General features: G+C 41.4%; 1 protein-coding gene across 1 annotated transcript in view; it reads right to left on the bottom strand.

Moving 5' to 3' along the window:
- Positions 1-26,345, bottom strand: part of LRRC1 (leucine rich repeat containing 1) — a 69,064-nt gene extending 42,719 nt beyond the window's left edge. Inside the window, exons 1-2 of the mRNA XM_083856641.1 lie at positions 26,172-26,345; positions 10,783-10,900 (exon numbers count right to left, since the gene is read on the bottom strand). Coding sequence (XP_083712767.1) covers positions 10,783-10,900; positions 26,172-26,330 — 277 coding nt within the window. The 5' untranslated portion in view covers positions 26,331-26,345. The remainder of the gene's footprint in view (positions 1-10,782; positions 10,901-26,171) is intronic.
- Between the last annotated feature and the right edge of the window lie 280 nt (positions 26,346-26,625).

Below are 26,625 nucleotides of genomic sequence, written 5' to 3' on the forward strand. Positions count from 1 at the left end.
AATGAATTCAGAAGAGAAAAAAAGAGGTGCATTTTACTATAAGACAAAAAAATGGAGTGATAATTGTAGCAGAGAAGATAATGGTACATAATAAAACCACTGACATAATCAACTGGAATGCAGCAGAGGATATTAAAATATAAGAAGTCCTTGTGTCTCTTGATGGATTAAGAACCTTTCACCATTAGTGTTGACTACTCGATTTTGTTACAGACATTAACATGCACTTACCTGCCAATATCAGCAACAGTAAGGTTGAATACTTTTCTTGCCACTGTTGGATAACCAGCTCAAATCCTACTTAAATATCTAGGATTCTTCTAATGCTACACTCTGATGAATGCTTTGCATTTACACGATGCCCCAGATGTTCTGGCATGCAGATTGTGCAGCACTGCTAATAATAAAGCCATAAACCAAACATAAGCCTTGTGACGTGTGACAGTTCTTTTCTGACAGCAGAAATAAGTTGTGGCAGCAGCAGTGGATCAAAACGAAGCTCAGCAGTCATGTATACAAGAGGGCATGTGTTCCCTTCTCCATTCAAAACACCTCTTCAGATGCTTATTGTTACAGTTTGCACAAGAATTTGCTAACAATTTAGCAAATCCTGTACAAGTAACTTTAGAAGTAACTGTGACACTAGGGAATTCTGTACTGTCTAGATGAGGAAATTACTCTAAAAATCCTTCTGTTTGATGATAATCCTTTCTTCCCCATCACTCCCTTTTTTTTTTTTTTTTTTTTTTTTTTTCTGGGGGGGGTGGGGGGAGATGGGGCAAGGAAGACTTTTACAGCAGTTACATCACTCAATCCACATTCCCCCACTTTTCTTCCTCTAATGGCTGGGAGAGTGATTTTTAAACTGATAAAATTTTTGTATGACACGTTTCCCCAGCCTTCTATATTAAATTTCAAGAACTGATAATATTCCATCTACACAAAGGCTATAGTACAGTATAGTACAGCCAGCATCCTTTATACATCCTGCAATATTCAACATCATTTCCAACATCTAATCAATATTTCAACAGCAATGCCCAGGAAAGTCCTAGGCCGTGACAGGGCTGCCAGACCAGAGCTACTCAAACAGTGACTCGAGTAAAAGTAAAAAGCATTTTTGCAAGAACTTTGCTGAAGTCTCAGATATGAGAGATGCACCACACTCCTGAAGGAGAGTTTACCATGCTCAAGAGTCTTTCAGGGAGCAACTACTGGATGCAGTCATATTTTTCAGCTATGGAGGAAACTCAGAGCACCATGTGTTAGGAGCACTGAAGATGGCACACTGCACACAGCCCAGCCGAAGTCAGCTGAACAGACCTGATTTACCTGGTATATACAGCACTTTTACATAAGACTAAACACCTTAACTGCTTAGTGACTAGTAGTAATTCATTAATGTAATTCAGCAGTTGATTAGTTTACACCGAATTCATACCCAAGGGAGCCCGTTCTAGACTCAAAGACTTTGAATCCATGCAGCATTATCCCTCAGAAGAGATCAGCAGCAGCAAACCAGGTCTCATCCATCCAATTCAATACACGGATTTCTTTTCATCCTCTTCTTTTAATAAATATAATACACATTATCAACTCTGGTATTTACACATACACCCACACACACAAAAGGTCCACTGAACCATTAAGCACTGCAATACTCCTGCAATTTAGGAGCCTGAAGGTTCTCCTGTCACTTCCAGGAAGGTTTCTCCCACCTCCTCAAGAGGGATCTCTGAAAAGCCTCCCCTTGGAAAAGCTCAGTTTTCCAGCCCTACTCTCCACCTCTCCTCCCCCTACTAAACACGGAAGGAAACTGCCCACTTTGTCAAATACCTTTCAACTGGGAATTCGTGCTGCAAGCATTTGTTTATCTTTTTGAAGGGCTCTCCAGCTGGTAAACCTAGCGAGGCAGGCTATTGTGTCACAGATGTCCCCACCACATCTCTCTACACTCCCAAAAGCAGCCAAATGCAGCCCCCAAGGGTCTGATCCTGCAGGGGGAAGGGACGGAGGAAGGTTACTCATCCTCTCCCTTCATTTCCATACCGAGATCATGACATTCACCATGATCAGAAAGGTTTCCCTTTTTTGAAAACCACGAGGCTTTGCTACCAGCCCTGAAGTCAGAAGTAATCAACCTCTTTTGATGAAGTGCTACAATTTCTGGGGCACAATGTGACAGGAGTCATGCGGTTCTTGCGAAGTCTATTGAGATTAAGTGGTTCTTGAACAGGTTGTAACATTTTCCTCTTCAGGCTCTGAGTCTGAGGATACACAACATACAAATCATAAAGCTCTTTTAAAACCTGTATTTAATGCTTTAAGGTAAATTCATAAACAGGGACAAGTTGCACATTCTCAAGTAAATCCCTTACTGAGTAATTAAGAGATGGAAAAGGCACGTCTCATTTCTCCTCCTCACTGCTTCTGGAAACATCCCTTTTCAAAACTACAAGACCACCAGGAAAAAAGTCCTCAACAAACAGCATTTCATGCATACGTATATACTACTTGAAAGAAAACTGTGCAGGGACATAAGAACAAGCTGGGGTTTTGAATAGATAGCATGTGGTAATTCAACATCCTTCTCAGCTGCAGCAAGCAGTGGGAACAGAGATCAAGAGCTGTAAATACAAAACAGGAGGAAAAAAGAAGGGGAGTGAGGGGGGAGAGCTGGCAGACCAGATCACAAGGAAATAATAATAGTGGAAGAGCCCAAGTTTGACAACGAATTTATGTAATTCTACCTTTTTACTTATACATGCCAGTCAAGAGTTAAACAGAAGAGTTAATGGAGATATTTTTATAAGAATTTCCACCTTGGACCTCAAGCATAACAGGAATTAAATACTTTTGGTCTGAGAAGCAAGAGGGTAAAAAATGTGAAAACTAGTATTCTACCTATGAAACCGTGGATGAGAAAAAGCATTTTAAGTGTTTTAACAGCGACGTTCCAGATTTCTTCCAGATTAATTCTTCAGTAACTTCATTGTCATGTCATCTTACATTCTCAATAAAATAGAAACCAAAACCCAAGCAAATCTGTGAATACAAGAATGAACAATGTCTGTCTGCAGATTACCATTTTATGATCTCTAATCTAGATTATCCAGAAAATTACGTTTTTATTTTATGCCACTCCTATATGTACTATCTAATGTTTAATACTGTAGTTGATACTTGAGGCAGGCCTAAGATTTCTGCCTCCAGCATGGCTTGCTCCTCCTCCATAGCTTTTCCTCAAATTTGTATGAAGGCACTATTGCTAAATGCACACATAAGTACATTAGCAAAGTCTCATCAGAAAGAACAGTTAAATCGAGCAAAACATGTCATGATGGAAAAATCCACTTTTCTGTAATCCATTTAAAAGTAACATCTTCTCAACTTATCTAAATAAATTATTTTCTCATGAGATTTCATTTATCTTCTCTTCCTCAATCACAGTCAGCACTTGCTCTTTCTTCTTTCTCCTTGATGAGAAGCCCTGAGCAAGGACATGGTCCAGTAAATTCTCTCCTTACTTTACTTCTCCTGCTGCATATAAAGCTCTCCTCTTCCTCCAACCTACTGACATCAAATTAATTTCAGTGACACAGATTCACAAATCAGATTCACTTTTACATCACTTCTTCGAAGCAAGTAAGAATTTCTACACGTCTGAGGCACTCTGCAGAGCTCCAGAGTCCAAAAGTAATTTGCGGCAGGTGTTTCTTTCTTCCGTAATATGCTCCTTTGTACATCGATTCCTAAACTTCATGCATAAGACATTAAAGTGATGATGTTTTTAAGTACAAATTTTAAACTAACCTCAAGGGAGAAATGGGAGATAACACCAAGAAAATGTATGTCACAAGAAATTAGATGTGTCAAAAAAACCCCGCAACTCAAACATCAAAACTCAAACATGAAACACAACTGTTAGCAAGCAACCATCTAAACAAGAAAAATCTCTTATCTCCAAGTCTGCTTTGCTTTCATTAGCACCAAAAAAAACCCCAAATCCCCACAAAACCAGAAACCAGTTGCTGTTCATATGCAGACTGAAGCTTAAGTTACTCTCCACCATACAAAACACAATAGTCTCTGGCAGGATGCTCCATCACTTTCAGGTGTACACACCAGGGTTGCAGCAACTGCATTCACAGGATGATTTCTTGTATCAGATGAGACATGTCCATGCAGGAGTAGGAGCAATTCTTGTTTGTCTGTAAGCACTCATTTGGACACAAATCAGTTCAGAAGGCAAACGAGCAACATGCAGCAGTTGCATATGTTAACAAAATAGATGCATTTGTCAACTATACTGCCTTCCAGCACAGGTTGCTGTCTTGGCACTTTTTCCTTGTCCACTGAGCAGGAAAGCATCAATCCCCATCTATTTCTCAGCATTCTAGGTTTTCCTGTTTGCCACCAGACCTGTATCAGCACATTCATGTTAAGCCAGCTAGTGGCAGGCAAAGAAGAAGAGGATTTCATGGAAGAAGTCTGTGCTCAGATGCTGTGGAAATGCAGCAGAGGTGGACAGCCAGACACCAGGCAAGAGCACAAAGCAACAGGAGCAGCTGCCAGTCCAGAGAGAAGAGTCCATGTGAGGCAGCAGGAGAAGATCAGAAGACTCAAAAGCACTTCTCCCTACTTAGCTTATCTCTTCACTGTAAAATAGTTGGATCACCAGCCCAGACTGAACCAAAACAAGTGTTCAAGCCTTTCCCTCTGTCAGAATTTCTGTCAGAAATATTGGTTATCCTATTTTCAGTGGGGGAGAGGAAAAGGGGAACACTTACTCATTTTGTGGGCAGAAGGGAAGTAATCCTACAGTACAGATGACAGGTATACCTTGGAGAACAGATGGCTGGATTAAAAAGGGAAAGCACTGATGTTCAGGCACTGATGTTCAGGCACTGATATGAACAAGTGTGCTGAGTCTCAGAGAGCAAAGCAAGGATTCTACACCACCCTTCAGCAGGATGGACTGAGGGATGCTCTGCAGGAAAGCTTCTGCCTATTCGCCTGGCCCTCTAATAACCTGTTGAATAAAATATCACAATGCATGTGGTGTCCTGAGGATGACCAAGATCTCTAGACAGACTTTCAATTAGGTTGTAAAGTGGCTAAAAAGGATAAACACTTCAAATAAAGTGCAGAAATATCCAATTGCCTGCAGCTGGAAATAGAACAGTTAAACACCACTGTTGTAGAGTTCTCCAAGTACCCTGAGATCTGAAGACAAAACAAAGTATAGGTTTCTAATTTTGGAACTGTGATCCATTTTGGAAGCAAGGAAAACTTAAGAATAAGGCTCATGGAGCACTTGGGATACTGATCTTCTAGAGACTGACTTCCAAAGTCTTGGACCCTGCTCAAACCTTGCACAGCAGCAATGTAGTCCTTTCTCACACAGTGTAGGGACTATTGACATGCTTGTGAGGAACCATCTCTACTGTTACAGTAATCCTAAAGCAGCATATTTATCTTTGGTTAAATCTGTAATTATTTTCATATAAACGAAAGCATACAGGAACTGTGTGGAGAGAGGATTTTGAAATGAGAATATCCTGATGTCACAAGACTTGTGTCCAGAACAACCACACTATCAATACAGTCATAAGCTCAGTTTAACCAGAAACTACAAAAATGGGTAGCAACTAATATATAATGCAGCCAGAATTCATCTCTATGGCAGGTATGAAATATGAACCATACACATTAAACAAACAGTATAATTCTTATTGGATATCATAGCAAAGAACCATGTTGAGATTTTGACATCATGCAGAGCCAAATACAGCTCAGCAAGATGTGCCCACACAAATTTCCTCAATAGATGCCACAGTAAAACTCATCACTCTTCAGTTCACAAAGTAATGGATCTCAGCTCCACCGAGAGCTGAATCAGCAAACAGAACCAGAACAATCTACCAATAATATAAAAAAATCATTTAATTCTCCCATTGCACTCACACTTGCATCTTTTCCATAGTTTTGAGTCTCAGGGCTTGGACATAACACCAAACTGCAAGGTTACAGACCATTCCCACAGAAGACTTCACCATCTGAGTCCCCTTACCTGCTGCCAGCTGGAAAGCCACTACAGACAGACAGTGCAAAACTGCCAGCACAGAGCAACTACCAATGCTATGGGCCTGCTTGACCAAGTCCTTGGTTCACACATTCAATGGAAGCAAGAGGAGGAGCAAAAAAGCCTGCCAGGCTTTGATTACAAGTAGACAGCAACTCACAGGTAAACACAGCAGTGCAAGAAGCTCCTCTCTGACAAAAACAACGGGGTCAGCCTGCATCCGAGAAAGGGGTGGACAGCAGGATGGTTCAAATGACACTCCTGAAGCTGGGAAGGATAGGAAAGCCACTCCAGTGCCTAAAGCCTGGTATCCCAGCTCACAGTGATTTTCTTTTTATGCTAAAAGAGCTGAATGAAACAAGCTGCTGACAATCTGTCAATGACTGTGTGAACGGTGTATGACATTAGGAACAAAATACCTGGCTTCCACAGCACACCTGTTAAGAAAAAGTGTGTGCAGGACAGAAATTTTTTTCAAATAAGAATACAACAGTTAAATTAACACCTTCAGGGCATTTTAAGGAACATGCAATATCATGACGAAAACACATCAGTGGAATTTGGAGGACTTAATGTTTATCAAAGGCAAACAAAACCCCGCTTCTTGGAGGAGAGGGATACTAAAAAGGATTGCACCACCTCTGCAAGAACACAGCATATATACATAGTATACATAATCCTGAATATCAGCATGCATTAAATTAACTACAGAAACTTGATGCATTGCCCCTCCTGTCTAGAAGAAGCCACAGAACAAGAAAATCCATTAACATTTTAATGAACCCAGGATAGCAGGGCCCTAAGCTTTAAGAATTTGGCCTCCAGGGGTTGTGCAAGAAGAAAAGGGGGGATGGAATCGCTAAGGAGATCTCTGGGGGATGAGCAGCATGGGTAGCAACCTGCTAGAATTCACAGAGATCTGAAACACAGGGCATGTCTTTGGAAGAAAGGCAAGCTTAATGAAGTGCCAGTCGAGGCACCAGGAAAGAGCCACAGAAATTCGAGCACATTTTTCTATCTTTGGAGACTGCATTTAATGAATCACAGGGTCTTTCACGACTTACCTGAGAGAATGTCCAAGTGATGTGGGGAAAAAAAATTAGCACACAGGCACTTCTAACTGTGCTTAGAGTAGAATCTCCCCCTCCGTCATGCAGAGCAAAGATTAGCACTGGAGCTCAATGCAAAGCACCTGCACCCTACCTAAACTTTAGGGTCATCAAGCAAGAATGCTTCAGTGTCCCAGTGTCTTCACAGAATTCACCTGTGCTATGAGAATCCAGGAAAAGATTTAATCAACCTTGGGGAGTCTGAGGGAACCAGCAGTAGCTTCAGACACGCAGCAGGTGAGTATCTATCCCAGAAGATACCTCAGGGAACACTCCTGAGTTTCAGACATGCTTTGCTAGCAAGCCAAAAGCTCAGGCATCCACTGTTGAAATCCTACAAGTGTTTTCTTTAGCCTTGGAATGAGTACATAAGCTTTTTGAACAACTTGATACCAAGAGGTACAGATAAACTGGATTGCCAAATAACCTTCAAAGTGGTCACCAGCACTATGCTGTTTTCTTAGCACAGCTTCTCAGCCCTCTTATATTCCAGTCGTTGATTCATCCTTTCAACCTCGGCACAAATAACAGCCTCAGCCAGACTAGAAAAGCACAGTAGGGATGCTTCCTAGGCAAATCTGCATGAACACATGGGCCTTGCAGGGAATGAGAAAGAGCATCAACATGCAAATACTCCGGGAAAAGTTTAAGAATACATGGCTGCTAGCCTTCCCAAGTCCTTTTCCTTCTGCACCACTGAGGCTATATTCTTACCCTCCCCAGACCTCTCTCACGTACACGGGGAGCATCAAATTTAAATCTGCTCAGGATTTTTTAGTTTTATTTCTCTGAAGGATTTTTGTAGTTCTGGATTCACTCATAACCAAGAAACTGCTTAAGGAATTAATTACTGTAGCACATTTTTAACATATATACTAGCAGGTCTTGGGCATTTTAAAACACCTGAGAATTTAAGAGAAACACATTTCAGAGTCTCCCTATGGACCCTTCTCAAGTGTCTACAAAGCAGGGCTCCTTACATGGTGCATTAACACTGCATGGCACACGTACACAGAGCTACCTCCAAAGATCAGGAGAGACTGATCCCTCCCCTAGATTCAACATCCCATGGCTTCTCCAAGTACAGCTGGCCACTGCAGCTTGGAAGAGCACACAAAGTCCACCCGTATGATACACCCACCATCTCAGGTGGCTTCAAAGATCATATGCTGGCCAAAGGGTTATAAAGTAGGAGAAAGGAAGACATGTTACCATTTTATTATGGCAGAAATGGAAGTACTCTCTTTATTCAAAACTCTTTCCTCCTTCTGTGATGAGAGGTTAAAATAGAAAAAGCTGTTCTTGGGCAGAGAACATTAAATGAATTTATATCTGCATTTTTAAGCTCTTGAGGAAACAAAATGACCAGCACTGAAGGCAATTAGTGCACCAAACCAGAGAACTAGAACAAAAAACACAGAACAATGACCTCTTATTTCCCAAGCTCAGATGTCACCATCACACTTTCCTATTCATGCAGCATACTGCATTTTGAAAAGCAGGGCTGTTTTTCTCTCTCTGAAAGGAACAAGATGAGTTCCTAATTTTTTTTATTCCTAAGTAGTTTTGGGCAATTATAAAAATGAAACCATTTAGAGTGCAAACCACTGAAGAGGACAAACCTGTAGCAGGTTTAGAACAAGACATACTGGAAGGTAGGTTCAAAATAAAAAGCTAATAAATTATAATACAGTAAATCTCAAAAACCTTTTGCGAGAATTCCCCCTGCAGCATCCCAGATGGTGTATGTTTTATCTTTTGATTTGGAAAACCATGAGACATTCATAGAACAGCCAAACATTGGAAAGTAAGGCTAGTTATCTTCCACCACAGCCCCAGAGCCCCTTGTACCCCATTGCACAGTGCATTTTTAATTTGAAGAGTCAAGTCATGCAGTAACTGTGATATAATTAAGCAGAGGGAAATGGTATCAGTCACCTTCTGCAATGAACCACAGAGAAAAGAACGCAAAGCAATAAAATGGGTAATTAACAGTGAACCTTGGATATAGGAAAGCAACTGCTCCCTGCCACCTGCATTAGTTCAACCCATCACTGGAAAAAGTACTTCCCTGTGCAGTAACTTCTAAGGACACGCGCATCTACCCAGCCATAAACATTCACACCATCTGCTCTTGTTACAGTTGAGTTCTCAAGCCAACTTCCAAGTCAGGCTGACAAGAGTTCACATGGCTCTGATCCACCAGCTTTTTTCCAACTAGTTATTCATTTGCAAAGAATTACTAAGCCAACAGAGGGTTTCCTTTTGTATAAGGTCTGTCACTGACAGCACCCAACTCAGCCAGACTCAGTAGCCAAATACCACATCAACTAATGTTCATGTATTTCTAAAATGTTTTAACTAATCTGTCTCTTCAGTCTCAGGTTTTTTTCCAGTTTTCTTCTCTTAAAAAGTTTTCCAAATATGCATAAAATTATATGGTTCACAGAAATTTTTCAGCAATTGCCTGGAGACTCATCACGCTTCATCAATTATATTATCAGATAAAGACAGAATTTAAAGCACCAAACGAATAAAGGAAATATGCTATAGAAAGGTGAAGTACCAACAATATTTTTCAGCCACAAAGAGTCAATGTGAAGTTAAACAATAAAGAAGAAAAAGCTCCCTGTTACACTATTTATTTTCTTGAATATTCAATTACAACCCTCATTTATTTAAAAGGTTACACAACCTAGATCGTTCCCACCCCTTCCATCACAGCTGAGAGAGCATTTTGTGCACATCCAACTGCATGTAAGGAGGCAAAAATAGCTGACAGTTGCTCTAATTTGGTAACACAGATTCACTGTTTTTAGATCACTGGGTCATACAGCTGCTTAAAGGTGACCCACCAGCCTCTGAATTTCTTGTAGAACTAGTAAGTTCACCAGGTCACAGAAAAAAAAATGTTTTCACTCCATCAAAATGTAGGACAATATACACAGCAAGCATTGCAAGTAAGCAATGAACCCATGTTGTTTCCAATAACACATTTTAGAAGATAGTTTCTCCCAGCATTCTTATCTGAATTTATCTCTGTAGTTGACAAACAGACTGATTCTTCTTCCAAAAGTACAACTAGAAATACCAGCACTCTGCCTCTTGCTAATCCCAGGTAAAGAGCAGAGCAGAGATAAAGAACTGGACTTCTAACCCACAGCCAGGACCTTTTTTAGGACAGAAAGCAACTTTATTTTTTTTAACTTTTTTTTTCTTTTTTTTCTTTTTTTTCCCCATCTCTAAATGCCAGGCATGTCAGAGAGCTTGGGAAGAGAAGTCAGCATTGTGACAGATACACATATAAAACTACCACATAAAGTATTTTTAAAATTGGAAAATAAAACAGACTCTCAAAAACACCGAACTCCAGTCAAGCATTATTTTATTACGGTGTTTCTACCACAAGCTCCCCTCTGCTCGTTCCCTCCTTCCCATCCAGAACTAGAGGTAAATCCATTAATTAGACAAAAAAGTGTTCTGCAGGACATAGATAAGAATTTCTGAGACAGAAAAACCCTACTAACTAGTTTTCTAGACCATGTCATAGGACAGTATAGAATCAAAGAAATTAACTCTGGAGATTACCATTTCGAGACAAATCAAGTTCCACCAGCTGCATGAAATTCGCTATTTCTGGAGGGAGCCGTTGGATTTCATTATCACTAAGTCCAAGTTTCCGTAACTTCACAAGCTGGAAGAAGGGCTGAAAGAAAGAAAAAATTAAATTTCAGAAAATATTCACATAACTCACATAGAGGGATGATAAATGATGAGGAATAACTGGAATGACTTTCAAAATGTGAGCTAATTAAAGCTATTGCATGACATTAGTTACGCAATCTTCTTCACACCTGTATCAGAACAAACATTTTGTTTTAATTTTCACACGTAAACAAACTATAACCTGTATTTTAGCTAAAATGTAAATTTATGTAAAAAAAAAAATCCATAAAGCTTTCTGTTAAATATCACTGCAGACAGACACCAGCAAAATCCAGAGTGTCAGCTTCAAGCCATTAATGGGGCAAGGCTACCAAGCAGAGTAATTAAAAGCATCCTAATTACACACCAGGGCTCATTAGGAAGCTAATGCAGAGGGACATTTCCAAAGAACAAGATCCAAAAAAACTGATGAAGAAGGGGTGACAAGGTCTTCTTCACTGGTGAACACTAAAACCAACTAGGTTACAGAAGCAGCCTCCCTCAGGAAGGGTTTCTTTCCAGCCTCAAACACCCTATGTTCTATGGCCCAGTTTCAGAAGAACTAATGAAAGTTGGGCAGGATTTCAGGTCTTCTTTGCCTGAGGAAAAACCTAGCCCAACCCTGTCCACAGTGAGAACACAGGCACACAATGCAGACAAGATGCCAACACTGCCTGACCCCAGCTATGGGCTCAGGGTGTCTGGCAGCCTCCAAGACAAAATAACAATCAAACAGGCCAAGCTGAAACTCAGGTCAACCCCAGGCACTGGGAGCAGCTGGTGAATGAAAGAAAAATGATCATTTAAAACCTACTGAGATGTAGGCATTCATAAGAAAGTTGTGGAGCTCTTATCACACCTTTCCTTTCTTGCAGGCAGGCCTCTCAAGGAGAGTGACTGCAAGGGGTGAGGGTTTGTGCAGAATGAAATGACTTTACATACAAGATATCTTGATCAAAACTGAACAGACTCCTCCAATTTTGAGTGAGTTTTGTGCCCCTGCACCCCCATGGTTTTTCCCCCTTAGGGTGACTGGAAGATACTTGTAAATTTGGGATAGCTGCTTACATTTAATCACCTGCAATCCCTTCCAAGAAATTAACACCTCTTCTTGAATTTTTATTTTATTTAGGTGATGAAGTATGTGCTCTAAATGTCACTCAGATATGACTTAGATTGACACAAAAAGGGGCAGTAAGGCATCTCACTAGGATACAAGACAAAAGCAGTTCCACAAACTTGTATGGTTCAATCTTGAGTGTCTTGTGGTTAAGATCATAAATGAGGTTTTTAAGTGCAAAGTTTTGCACTTCTACATCAATCTTTCAATATACACTGTGTCACAGAAAAATAAAACACAACTGAAACTAATGTGTTCTCCCTTAAAAACATGGGTTCCTTTCAGGGGATAAGAAAGGTAGAGCTGTAAAAAGTTTATAAACATTCAACAGTAAAAGCTGCACCAGATCTGAATGTGGAATTTCAAAGGCATTTTTGAGTCAGAATGGCACTCCTCCACCCTCCTCTATATTAAAAGTGTTTTATAACAGAGTTGAAATTTTGAGAGGAAGGTAAAATCCTCTAAAATTCCATATTTCTAGCTCCCTAAAAATTATATTCCAATTAAAATAGCCACAAATGCTTTTTAATCCTTCATTGTCCCCAAAAGATCTGTATCTGCATTTTCATATCATTATCATTCTTTCCTGAAAACAAATATAGCCCTTTCTCTAAATATTTATGAATAAAATAATAAACCAAGAATCCATCAGAAGCCTAGAAAAGCACTTGAAGACACTTCTGTGAAAACATAGCAGGAGTACGCTCTGCAGAAGAGATCCCAATCTGTCCTAACACTCCAAAATAAATACTTGCCAAAATGTGTTCCTCAAAGCAGTGTGTAGCTGCTAAACTATATGACAATTATAAATATTGATGTTGTACTACAAATCTTATCCTGAGCAACAGCTGTCCCTGACAGATACTCAATGGCAATGTGAGCAAAGACAGAAGGAACATGGTTAAAAGACAGAATAGTCATCAAAAGCCTGTTAAGAGCTGGATATCCCTAGGAAGGTTTGAGGGCCCTCACATGTGTCAATGCAGTACATATCTATTAAATGTGCAGAGCAACAAGCAACAAGCAGTATTACACAATATTTAAAGACATTCCTGTTTCTTAGCTGACTATTACTTAAAAGAAAAATTAACTGGAAGCTTTATTTTCCATCTGCATAACAACTTTTAATGAATGACACCATTTCCTAGATAAAAATCAAACTGCAGCTACATGAATGGCATTTCTTTGAACTTCGTTTGCTTCTTTTCCTTTAAACTACAGGACACAATCACTCTTGCAAGTTTAGTGCATCCTACTCCCATTTCAGTAAGTGTTCTGCCTTTATCTAAGACACATCATTAGTGCTCTGAAGCACTGCCAGAAAGGTAAGCAATTCTTTTTAGCCATATATGTTTTACCTTTCCAAAAGGCCACAGGGAACAAAGAGAATTAATAGCTTACTCAGTAAAGTTCAACATATGTAAACGTATATGTGTGTGTGTGTATGTATATGTACATATGTGTATAAACATCTGCAATTTTTTAAATACATGCCAACAAGAAACATGCTCCTAATTTCATGTATCTAACACAGTTCTGTCTCTATTTGATAGGCTGTAACACAATCCACAGTGCAATGGGGTTGTTGGCCAGAGCAGCATATTCACCCAGCACACTCTAATAGCTGGTTTTGATTGCAGACCCAACGCCTCTATGAGTATCTTGGCAACACTTGTAATGCTGCTTAGTTTACCCAGCCTAATTAACAGTGCCTCAATGAGAAAAATAATGCCATGAGCATAAGCACTGAAGTAGCCCACAACTTGCTATTTGGTAGCAAGACCCTCAACTGAAGCTTTTCCTGCCATGAAAGAATTTATAGAGGCTTCTATTGTATGGATTTTCTAAGAACATACATCTTGAACAGATCCCTTCTCTCACTGGAAAATTAACCAAGCCTCTCTCACCTGAACACATATTAAAAAAAAAAAAAACATTCTGACAAAATTGGGTCAATGTAAGCCAACATAAGAATAAAAAAAGTAAGAGATAAGTGCATGACTCACCAAAAAGTATAAAGAGAAGGCGTGATCCCACAGCCCTCATTTTTTGTACCTTTTTTTTTTTAAGAATACCACTACAACTGGCACTCAGTTCTAGGGGAAAAAAAAAGTTAAAATAACTAAGCCAAACTAGTAGGATATTTTCTTCCATGCAAATGGCCAAGACAACAAAACTGCCTTTCTTTCAGTGGTTCTCTCATGAACCAAAAAATATTCATGCCTGAGAATTTTCCCTGAAAATTCAGCACCTTAGCTGATGGGAATAAAAAAAGCATAAATGGAAATATATGAAAACAATAAACAGTTGAAGTAAAACACATAGGTGGGAACAAAGATGTATTTGCAGCTAATGCTGCAACATTTCAGCAACATCTGAGCTGACAGGGCCTTTGCAATGCTAGAGACATGTCACACTCCAAACCCATCTGGCACAGGTAGCATAACAAAATGTTTATGGTGTTTAAGCAAAACATTTCCATAAAAAGGCTACTACTAGCAGCAAAGAGAATTAAAATTAGAACCTTTACGAATTCACTGCCTAATTCTCACAACGGGCTAGCATAAGCAGTAGAAATTAGAATGAGACATAAAGGAGAAAGAAATTTGCAAATTAATTGTTTCATGGTTACATACACAACAGATATGATGAGGGGGTTTTGCTTCAGGTTTTTGGGTTTTTTTTTTCTTTTTCTTTTTTTTTTTGGTGGTGGTGGTGGTGGTTTTTTGGGATTTTTTTGCAAGCACATGAGCTGTTGCTGATAGGATTAGAATTTGTAAGCACTTGCTCTTATGTCAAATTTCCCTTAGACACCAGTATGGATTTTCCACACATACATGCTGCCTCAGGTTTTAAGGCTTCTTCAGGCAACCACGTTATTATTTTAAAAGCTATAAGACAGAGAATGTTATTAGGTTCTGTTTCTTAAGTACGTCTGTATTTATTTTTCCCATTTTCCAGACTTACAAATGACCAACGAAACGACCAACCATCTGTGCTTTAGAACTAAGAAGTGGTACATCTTAATTTAAACACAGTTTAACTCCTAAATGAGTTCTTGTTTCAGATCTTACTTCAGGCTCCATTTTCTTCTCCTACATTGTAAACAAAAATCAATGGGTACACCATTTCATCTGTTTACTTCCAATCACCAGCTATGTGTCCTTCTCCAGTCATCGGATAAGGGAAATTACAATCAATCCTTCCTCACACTTTTTATACTGCCTCAAAAAGACCTTTTCCTGAGGTCTTTCTCTAGGCAAACACAAGTAGAAGAGGTCATTTTGGTAAGCAAAGCAGCAAACAGGAGATAAGGCATCAAATGTGTGAAGGAGCCTTGCAACAGAGCTGCTCTCCAAAAAGGTCCCTAGTCCCTTGCTTTTGGTCTCTATAAGTTACCATTTTGTCTGCATTATTGCATGGCTTCAGTGAGCACAGGAAGCCCAACCCACTTCAGGTGAAAGCACTGACTGGTGGTCAGGATACCATGAGGAAAACAAGGATTAAATCCTGTAATGAAGCAGTAGCACTGAATTCTGCTTCCACACAATTGGTTTCATAACCAGGCTCTGCCACAAGCATAACATGCACATTCCCCATCTGCCTGAAGGGAAAAGACAAAGAGGGAAGGGTGAGCTTTTCCTCATTCCTCTCCACCCCACTTCTGTGGAAGTCATGAACAGAATGGCCTTTCACAGGCTATGAATAGGGGTCACTCAGTGCTCAGGATTCCAAGATGATCGGACACTCAATGCCCTACACTCACCAACTGGTGGGATTCCAAAGGTCACTTCTATTCCAGTCAGCCAGTGGACATACCAGTCTGGAGTTCTCAGCAAGTTGTAATGCACGCCACACTCCACTCAAGCCTCAAGACATCCACCCTCTGTTGAAATCCACAACTAACTTGTGAGCAAAAAATTCTTTCTAGGATGCAATCCTATACATCATTGCCTTAAAATCCAACCCAGAGACTTCTGCCAGTAGTACGGGTGGGAGCGCTGAGGAAAACCAGCATGAGCACAGAAAACAGACACCTTTCCCGTAGAAGCACATCCAAACTAACTGCACAATAAAGTGCTGAGGAAGCTGAATCCTACTCTGGATTTATGAAGTGTGAGAAGAAATCTCAGCAAACTCCAGTAAAGCCTAGCCTGGGCATTATCAGTTTGGCATCTCCCACAAAGCCTGCTAGCAACATCAGGACTCTTCAAGTCACTCTGCCTGCTTCCACCTGCAAGCAAAGACAGCTGGCAAGGGCAACAGGGTTTCACAAATACGGATCCCACGTGATCCTTTGGGCACAACACACTTTAATTTTCAAATACAATACTCCGTGAGATACTGAAGCAATTTCTGAGCACGGGGATGAACTCACGGTGCAGCACAGCAGGGTCATCACACAATTGATGACACTGCATCAAAGAAGCAGAGATGGATTCCCTCTGCAGCCATGAAGAGATGCAGCAGCAGCTGGTGATGGACAGCAGCACACAGACCTCTGCCCGCCTGTTTTGTGGCAAGCTGGGAAATGGACAACTACTCCATGCAGCTGAGATCTCTAATTCTGTCTTCACATTCGCCATGAGCAAAACCAGAACTGTTACATAGATTTGGCATGATGAAAGACTGTTTCATACATCCAAACATGTATGCAGAATATATTCATGCTGGACTTAGGTCTCACAACATTCTACTGCCAACTCTGTCATCATGAATATTAATAAAAGACATCAAGGAGGTGGACATTCAAGCAGGAGTCCATACAAAATATTAATAAAATTACTAGATTTCACAACAAGAGAAGAATATTAATGAGAGATCACATTTCAGGGGCACATATCCTAAACAGAACCAGATGCTGCAACTGCTGTCTCTCCCTCCAATGGATACTTGAAATAAAAGCCCAACAGAAAGACCAGCCAGGCAAGAGGGGCTGTGGGGGAAGGCCTACAGAAGACAGGGCAAAAATGATACCAAAGCCTCCCTGAAGTCGGTATTGAGCATCGACCTGCTACACTTCTGACACGCTATTTTCAAAGCATCTGCCATTTTCTGAACCATGAGGATGGACCAATTGCAGGTCCTAGTCTCAGTTGTCACCATCCCTTTTAAAAAACAAATAGGTGACTATCCACTCTCAAAAACCAACACACCGCAGCACTGAATCAAAATGCTGCATTACCAAGCAGTGCATTGACCAGGTTGTCTCATACTGTTTCTGGCAGGCAAGGATTTACTTTCTCTTTCATGTCAATTAAGCAGAAGCAACAAAGGTTAAAGAGTACTTCATGCTAAAGCTAGAGCACAGTGGTGAGAGGGACTACCTCTGCCTTTTATGAGAGGCCAGAAAACATCTGCTCCAATGAAATACAGATTCATTGCAGTTAAATGCATTTGCCATTTGGAGGAAAAAACCCAACCAAAGTCCACATTAATCTCTCTAACGAATTTCTAGCATGCATTTTCCACTATACAAGACTGTTGGCAGGAGGCAATGTCTTTTTTTTTAGACCAACTGATATAATTAGAAAAATAACTCAATGTATAATCATAAAATTTATTTTAGAGGTACAGATGTATAGTGTCTGCCCACAAACCTTGTCTCACCTATGTACATCACAAAGAGAAGGGAATGCTACCAGTTTACTACAAAAGTACACACCTTAGGAAAAAAAGTTAAAGGTATTGAAACATAACTACTGAATTAATTTCTTTCAACTCAGGTCAAAAATCTATAGAACTGAGCTGTTACTACTAAAAACTGCCATTAGAAAACATTTCAAAACTGCCATTAGAAAATATTTCAAACCAAGCAGACTTTAAAAATCTTCTGAACAATTGCAGGGACACTAACAAAGACACTAATGACTTTCCTTTGTTTAGGAAACAGCAGACTAAGTTCTTCCTCTGCTCCCATCAGACTGTGGTCTTTGAGGTCAAAAGGTAAAGTATTTCTTCAAGTCTGAAGCCATACAGAAATATCTGGAAACTAGGAAGAGAAAACCTAGATATACTTATCTGGTAATAAACTTCTTTGCAGCCTTCAACACAGAGCTCTATGTTTAGAGGTATGTTAATATGAGGATCCAATGTTGCTTCTCTACAAACCATTATGGATTTTGATAATTCAAGCATATACTGCATGATAGTACTAATTGACTATACTCACAGCAGGTTACAAAAGGTAACATATTTGCAAGATACTGAAGTTGTAAAGTCACAGGTGTTCATAGCAAGTATTTTAAATAGCATTTGTCACGCTGAAAAAATTCTTAAACTTTCAATAAAACTACTTTTACTGTGTGCAAACAGTCTGCTTCAGCTTCAGCCAGTGGCACAGTTCTCCCTCTGACACTAACTGTAAATACATGCTTGTTTAAATCATACAGTGGTATTTCTTTAAGGATTTACAGCAAGATGTGCAAAAACACCATAACATTCTCAATGTTGAAAGTAAAACAATTAAACATTTGAGGATGAATAAACCATGAAAACCACAACAATTCAAGCTGTATCATTAAAAACACCGAAGTTGAAGACAGGCAAAATCTTTGACATGCCCTCTACAGAATCATAAAACAGTTGAGGTTGGAAGGAGCTCTAGAAATCACCGAGTGCACCCCCTGCTCAAAGCATGGGTCACCTAGGACCAATCAGGTTTACAGCATCTTCATGAACAGAGATTGCACAACCTCTCTGGACAATCTATGCCAGTGTTTGACCATCCTCACAGTAAAAAGAAAAGTATTTTCATATTTCAGACAATTCCCTGTGTTTCAGCCTTTGCCCACTGCCTCTTAAAAGGTCATAGGGGACCCCAAGCAAGGTCTCATGCTGATTAACATGTATTTATATACAACCATGAGCCTATTTCTTCTAAAGGCTGAACTATTCTGGCTCTTTTAGCCTTCTCTCCTGAGAGATGCTCCAAGCCTTCAACAGTCTTTGTGGCCCCTACAGTGTATGTCCAGGATGTCCATGCCACTTCTTTTGGGATACCCCGCACCAGACAAAGCACCCCAGGTCTGTTTCCTCAGCACTAGCCAGAGGACAAGGATCACCTGCAGGCAATGCTTTGTGTTACCTTATATCCAACAGGATACTGTTGGCTCTCTCCGTCTTGAAGGAGCATTGCTGGCTGACGGTCAACTTGTCCACCAGGTTACTCATGGCCTTTTACTGGAAAACTGTTTTCCAGATGGTTGGCCCTCAGCCTGTACTGGGGAATTGGGTTATTTCTCTCCAGGTGCATTGCTCTTTACTGAACTTCATGAGATTCCTCTCTGTCCATTTCTCCAGCCTCTCCCTGTCCTGCTGAATGACAGCATAAACAACTTTATTACCAACCTCTTCAAGCAGAATCATAAACATATCAAAGTTTGTTTTTTTTTCCTCAAGATACTGTTTATTGTCCTGTTCCTTCCTCTCAGAACCCTGAACCCCACCACCTCATGGTCACTACAGTCGAGGTGACCAAGGTCACTACAGCTACTGCAACCCTGATCTTCACATCTCAACTTATTTTCTCCTGTTTTTAAGTATGAGGTCCAACAGATCATGTCTGTCCATTAAATCCTTAAGCACCTGTGTTAGGAAGCCATCAAAGAACTCCAGCAAACTGCTTTTGTCCTGGATTGCTTTTGTCCTGTTGTGTTGTCCTTCCAGCTGTCATATTGTTCAAGACCCATATGAGGACCTGAGCCTGCAAACATGAGACTTCTTTCTGCTATCTGAAGAAGACATCATCTACTACTTCATTCTGATCAAGCAGTCTACAGCAGACACACCCAAAAAAATGTCACCCACTAATCCCAACCTGCTCTCAGCTAGTGCATCCCAAAGCAAAACTTTACATACCCCTGCTGCTCTCTCATCCAAAGGGCAACTCCCCATTCTTGCCTTCCTGGCCTCTGTTCATCCACTGCAACACTCCAGTGCTGATGACAGCACTCCAGCCGTGTGAGATATCCCACCACATCTCTCCAAACCCAAGGAGATCAATGCATTCAAAAAAAAAAAAGGAAATAAAGTTCCTATATATGTACAACTTAAACAGCCATAAACACAAATTTAAAGAGAGGTATAGTACTATAATCATGTCTTTCCACAGATTACTGGCCACTGACCAAACAAACGTCTTTCAGGCTTATGGTTGCATAATGATAGAAACAATGATAGAACAGTGAAATTCAGCCCAGGTTTTGTCCTGAGACAAAGGTGTGGTATGGGAAGAACAGAAGGACTGTTTCTTAAGGAGCTTTCACATGATTTCGGTAAGATAACAGCACCCTGGATTTCAACACCATGCATAACACAGATACAGTGCTGAATGCCAAACAGCAGCAGACCAGCAGCTTCTCTAACAAAGAAACTGGGGCACAGGAAGAGGCCAGGGTTTAACCAGGTCTCTCGGGAAAAGGGTCTCACATCTATCTAGTAACTCCACAGAGAAGCTTTAGTATTTAACAGCAAGAAGAAAAATTACAGATGACAGATAAAATTTGTAAGCTCAGAGATGCAAAATGATTCAGAGCTACTACTACATTAGGTTTACAAATGCTATAAAATCATTCCCCAAAGAAAAAAAAAAAAGTTCCTCAGACTCTTAGGCTAAACTAAGTGCATAGAAAAATTTTGATTTTATTTTTTTTTTTTTTTTTAATTTTTTTTTTTTTTTTTTCCCCCACTGGAGTTTTTCCATAAACAACATCTGCTAGAAGTATCATGGGAAAGTGGTCTTTATTCTTTGAGTTAAAGAACTGAGCAGAAGCAAGACAAAACAGCAGCAAAACAAGAGTTATAAGCTGTTTCCACCACCCACCAATCCAAAGAATGCTGTGATTTAACACAAAGGCCAAAATATAATACTGCATTCAAGAGTTCCTAAGATTTTTTTATCACTGGAAAAAGAAATATGCAGGGATTCAGTTTTGTACTGCAAATTTGAGTCACAGAGAAATTAAGCTGACAGGATGTATTTGCCCTTAAATTCTAATGTACAGGAGTAGAAAACAACATTTCATCAACTACGGACTGATCTATAGAATTGAAAGCATTTTATTTTTATCTGATGCTTTTCATTAGAAAAGCTATTGAAACGCATCAGGCAGAATGTGTTATTTTCTTCTATCAAAGCAATTTGCCAGAAAGCCTACCCTTCAGTGAAGAATAGTTTTTGACATGCAGCAAATGATATGCTACACATTACAGCTTGAGCTGAAAAATTCTTCAAGTTTTCACTCCCAAGGAAAATAAAAATGCCACAGGTTTAGAAAAAAACACACAAACGACATTTTTAAGTCGCTCTATGCACACTAGCAACCACTTACTTTTTTTTTCCAATAAAATCAGATACATAAAACAATCAACAGAAGGCACTTGGGATCCAACACGGGAGAAGGACTTATTTAAGCAAGTTATGAGCTACACTTTACCACCAACTCTATAGATAGCCCATCCTTTTCAGACCAAAGGGCGGAGCTCTTTAATTTGTCTTGTAAAACAGAAGTGGCAAGAAGCATGCTGACAGCTAGAAATTGCTGTTCTGTGGGAAAACAGCCACATCTGCTGAGAAAGGCTTCAGAGAGACTTCATTATTGTGGCAGCTTAATAGTCTACAGCTTGCTCCTCCAGCACATCCCACCAGGCTGGCTTATCCTGCAAGAAGGACAAGAGCAGAGGAGGGAACCTGGGAGGCAGCAGAAAGAAAAGGGAAAGAGCAGAGTACAAAGAAAATAGATGTCTGCAAGAGCAGTCAAGAATCCAGTACAGAAGGGACAGGAGAGGAAGCAAAGCACCAGAAACAGACAGCAGACAGAGCTCTTTGGGTTGGAGGAAATAAGCAAGATCCTGGAACATGAAGGACAGGGAAGGATGGGAAAGTATGAACATGCAGGGTGAGGAGTCTGAGACACCAGTGCTAGGGACTGAAAAAGGTCATTGTAAACATAGGCACAAGTTCTGCATCCCATAACTGAGGAATGGAGCAAAGAAGGGACCCAGGGATCCAGCAAAGCAGACAAGGAAAGAAACCTTGACAAAGATTCATTTACTGACATGGGAAGCCAAACGTACAGCAGCAAAATTATATAAAAATCCTTTAAATTACTATACAAACAAAAATTATTATCTTGTATTCTTCAAATGCTGACAGATAGAGCTTGTTGAAAAAAATGTATTTGTAAGGAAAAGGGGGTCAGAGAAACAGTTCTTTTTCTGGTCCACATATTAACGCACAAGGAAGCATACATGGAGAAGAGTAGAACTAATGCGGGCAATGACATCCACCTTTCTCTGCTTCTCAGACATTTCTTTTCAGGTGTTTTCCAGATGAACCCTTCCTACCCTCTCCCCTTAGAAAAAGATGAAGAATTCTACCATACATTTTGGTCAGCTTACAGAACAAAAGTAAACTAGCAAAGTAATTCCCTTGAAATGATTCAAATATACATCTTGTTTCTCCTGAGGATACTTCACATGACTCTCACACAATTCAGCAATAGTGTTGGGTCTTTCTGCTAGTCATTTCCCTTCAAGACACCACGGAAATTCTCTAATTGTCTTCTGTATTTTGAAAGGATTTTTATGTGGTTTTTCTGTTGGGTTTTTTCATTAACACCCTAACATATGCCATGTTCTACTGTCTTATTCTAGAATAAGAGAGGTTTTAAGTATGTTAGGAAAGACTGCAAGTTAAACAAAACCTAGGACTACTTCTCTATCTCAAAATGGAGATTTTAGGACGTATTAGAGCATATTCTTTTACTGGTGAATTGGATCAAACCAACCAAAGAACATCTTTTATTGACAGAAATGCGCACAGAGAGAATCAAGGGGTAAGGGGGGAAGTGTGTGCATCATAACACAAATTGCCTCATCAGCTTGAGAGAAATGCAGCAGGTCACATATTTCATCATGCCACTTGCTGAAATTTATCTCCCTCAGAAAGCTTTACATCTGAAGGGATGAAAAAAATATATACAAGTGGATGGAAAGTGAGTATCTAGAAAGAAAGCCATCATCACTGTCTGACTTGTAGCCACAGCAAAGCTGATAAAAGAACTCACCAATATCTACTCGATTTCAGAGAAGCCTAGCAAGGCCTCCTGCCTGCTGTAACAGACCTTTAAGACCACAGCTGCCCACACTGGGAAAATGAGTCTCAGCTAACTGTGTGCATAAGGAAGAGCTGAGCAGCAGAGTTGGGGTTTCCTCCTCCATCCATGGCAACTTCTGCTGCAAGTGACAGAGTTTACAGGGTGATTCCTCTTCACTGTACCAAGGTGAGGCTTTACAGCAGCAGTTTCCTAAGGGGCATCACAATCATCTCAGCAACACAAACACCTTATCAGTGTTAAGGGATTATATTATGGCATCAGCACAGCCCACAGATGATTCACCAGGAATTGGCACAGATCACTCTGAACTTCAGGACCTCATCCAGCACTGAAAACACCTAACTAACCAGCCACTGAGAATTACACAATTCTCCTGACTTGTTTAGGCTTCAACTGAGCCCAAATCTAGCTTGATTTTGTGTTACTGCCTTTATGTACGCAGAGAAGAAACTTAATGGAGATAAGGTCAGACTAATATAATGAATTACACTAAATTAAGGATATAACGACCACTTCTATCTATGCTGACCTAACAGTTTGCTAATTACACACTGATGATTTCCCCCATGTTTTCTCCACCAGAGGTTATGATCTGCCCCAGCTTTTTGCACTGATTTCCAATTCTGTATCCATATTTACATTGACACTACCCTTTTAATTTAACAGGAATGAGCAATGTATGCTGTAGCTACCTTCCACTGAGACATCTTCCATGATTCTCCTCAACCGGATTCCAAGAGCAGAACTTTTAGAACTACCTGCTGGTAGAAAAGTTGAACAGGGCTCTTCCCATCAGTTTCACCTTCAATAGATTAGTTTCACATGCAGTACTGCAGCTCTGGTTTTGTGTCTCAAAATTCTGCAGAGTCAACACTTATATGATGTGATGAAGCTATACTCCATTTATCAGAAATCATTAAGAAGGAACTGACAAGGAAAGTTCATAGGTTCATGCAGGAAGCACCAATAAAAATGCCTCCCTGCATTGCTGACAAGGCACAAAGTACTTAGGACAGATATGTTTCTGTGGTTGTATTTCATCAGATTCCTCCTAGTCCAGCTAAAAACCCACAAACATATTCCTACAGTATATTTAGGCACTCCTGTAACATGATCCATGCACATGAAAAAAAAAAAAAAAATTAAAAAAAAAAAAAAAAAAAAAAAAAACACTCTTCTTTCTAACTTCAACTTCTGCTCCATTCCACCACAATGCCAAGCAGCCTGGGTTGGCTTTTGGAGTTTTTTAACTCCCTCAGCGATTTCTCACATGTATGGGATATAATGCATAGTGACATGTAACTAATGGGAAGAAATGGTCTTTTTAAGCATCACAAGAGAAAAAAAGGCATACATTCATTCATACATACACACATTCATACATACATACATTCAAACAGTAAATAGTTGCACTCTATTTACAGAAATTAATATCATATAATACCATGAACAGACATCATCCTTTACATTTGTACACAGCAACCAGTTGGTGGTGGATTTATTATTTTTTTAAAAAAATCAGAGAGCCACGGATTTCAATGGGATTTTAGTCACACGCACATTAAATACCCCTGTAATATGATGTGTACGAGCCTGAAAGCCAAGACTAAGAATAAAGGTCTAGTACAAAGGGACTCCTGAGTTTGGTCTGTGCACAAAGCCAGCAAAAACTGCTGGAAGTAAAAATAGCACCCACACACAGGCTACGTAAACCAGTTTTGCTCTGCTTCAGAAGGATAAAGAGTTCAGTCACAACAAGATGCAAACTTGCACCTAGGTTTTTCAAAAGAAAAAGCCAAATTTATCACGTCAGTTCAACTGAATATTTTTACTACTGTCTGAAGGAAAACCTAACCACCGTGATCACTTTTACCATGTGGAGTTAAAAAAAAGAGTACTCTGTGAGTGCACTGAATTTAAAAAAGGAAAAAGTAAGGCTGTTTAAGTCTGGGTATGAACAGAGCAACTTTGATTCAGGTACAAACAAAGGTGCTTTTGAGAAGTTTTCTGGCTAGTGAGTTCAGTTTCTTGGATTCCAAGTTAGTAGGAGTCCACACAGTTTTAAGATGCAGCTTCCAGGTAACACTTCCCGTGTCAAACTACCCACCACAACTCACAAAGGCTTCTGAGTTGTCCAAAGTTTAAAGAACAAGCACGGGCGAAAGGCAGTGGGTGCTCAGGTCAGCAGTGGGGCCCGCCCCCGCTCGGCATCCCCGGAGCTGCCCCGCCGGTGAGCGCCCCGCCGGTACCTGCCCCGCCGGTACCTGCCCCGCCGGTGAGAGCCCCGCCGGTACCTGCCCCGCCGCTGAGAGCCCCGCCGGTACCTGCCCCGCCGGTGAGCGCCCCGCCGGCATCACTGACCGGGCCCCTCCGCACAGCCCGCCAGGGCCACCCGGGAGGGACACGGGCAGGGCCACCCCCGGGGCTCCAAACCGTGCTCAATTTAAAGCGAATTCACCTCTGACAATAATACCAAAAACAGGGTATGCATAAAACTCTGACTAAACGCCTCAAGAGAGAAACAAAGCACTGACAACTGTGCGGGACTCGGACTGAGACACAGCAAAGGCTCATTCGCCTCCCATGTTTTGCACAAGGAAGTTTCCAGGAGCAGGAACGGGAGCGCGGCTATCTGCTGGCGGGTTTGGCTTTTCCCATGCACGGAGCAGATCGTATCTACCGCACGGGGGAAAAGGGGAGGGCTAAACGCCCTCCAAAGTCTCGTAATTCTGATGACGCGCCTGTTAATCACAATATACACTCGTGTCCTGCCACTCCGGCCCCGGCCCCCTGCCCTCCGACAGGACCCGTCCTCCGCAGGGCGCCGATCTCCAGGTTTTGCTCGTGAAAGCTCATTTTCCATCAAACTCCGGCTCTTCCTTCAAGGGCTGCTACCCCAGACCGGCGGTGCCAGGAGCCTCTGCGGGCACCTGCCGGGGCAGCTCCCGGGCCCGTTCCCGCTCACCCTGGGCTCCCATTCCCACTCCCCCGGCCCCACTCCCTCTCCCATTCCCGGCCCCATTCCCGCTCACCTTGGGCAGCTCGCGGAGCTGGTTGGCGTCCAGCAGGAGCTCCTCCAGGCTGCGGCTGTAGCGGTAGATCTCCTCGGGCACGGCGGCCAGCGAGCAGTGCCGCTTGTCGATGGACTCCACATGGCGGTTGCACCGCCACAGGGGGATGCAGTGGAACATCGCCCCTCCGCCGGGGGCCGCGGGGCGGGCGCCGCCGCTCTCCGCCGCCCCCCCTCTCCGCTCGGCCGCCGCGCAGCGGGTCCCGGGCAGCCGCGGCCGCAACCGCATCCAGCGCGCCGCCGCCGCCGCGGGAAGCAGCCCCGGGCGAGCGCGGCGCCCCGGGAGAACAATGGGCGGGGGCCGGAGCGGGGCGGGCCGGGGCCGTCCCCCTAGCGCCGGTCGGCGGGCCGCTGCCGTCCCCGCACGGGCATCCCGGGGCGCCCGGCGCAGCGCTGCCGCCCGCCGCGCATTCCCG

The sequence above is a fragment of the Zosterops lateralis genome, assembly GCF_965231275.1.
Source record: "Zosterops lateralis genome assembly, chromosome: 3".
In the NCBI taxonomy this organism is placed as follows: domain Eukaryota; kingdom Metazoa; phylum Chordata; class Aves; order Passeriformes; family Zosteropidae; genus Zosterops; species Zosterops lateralis.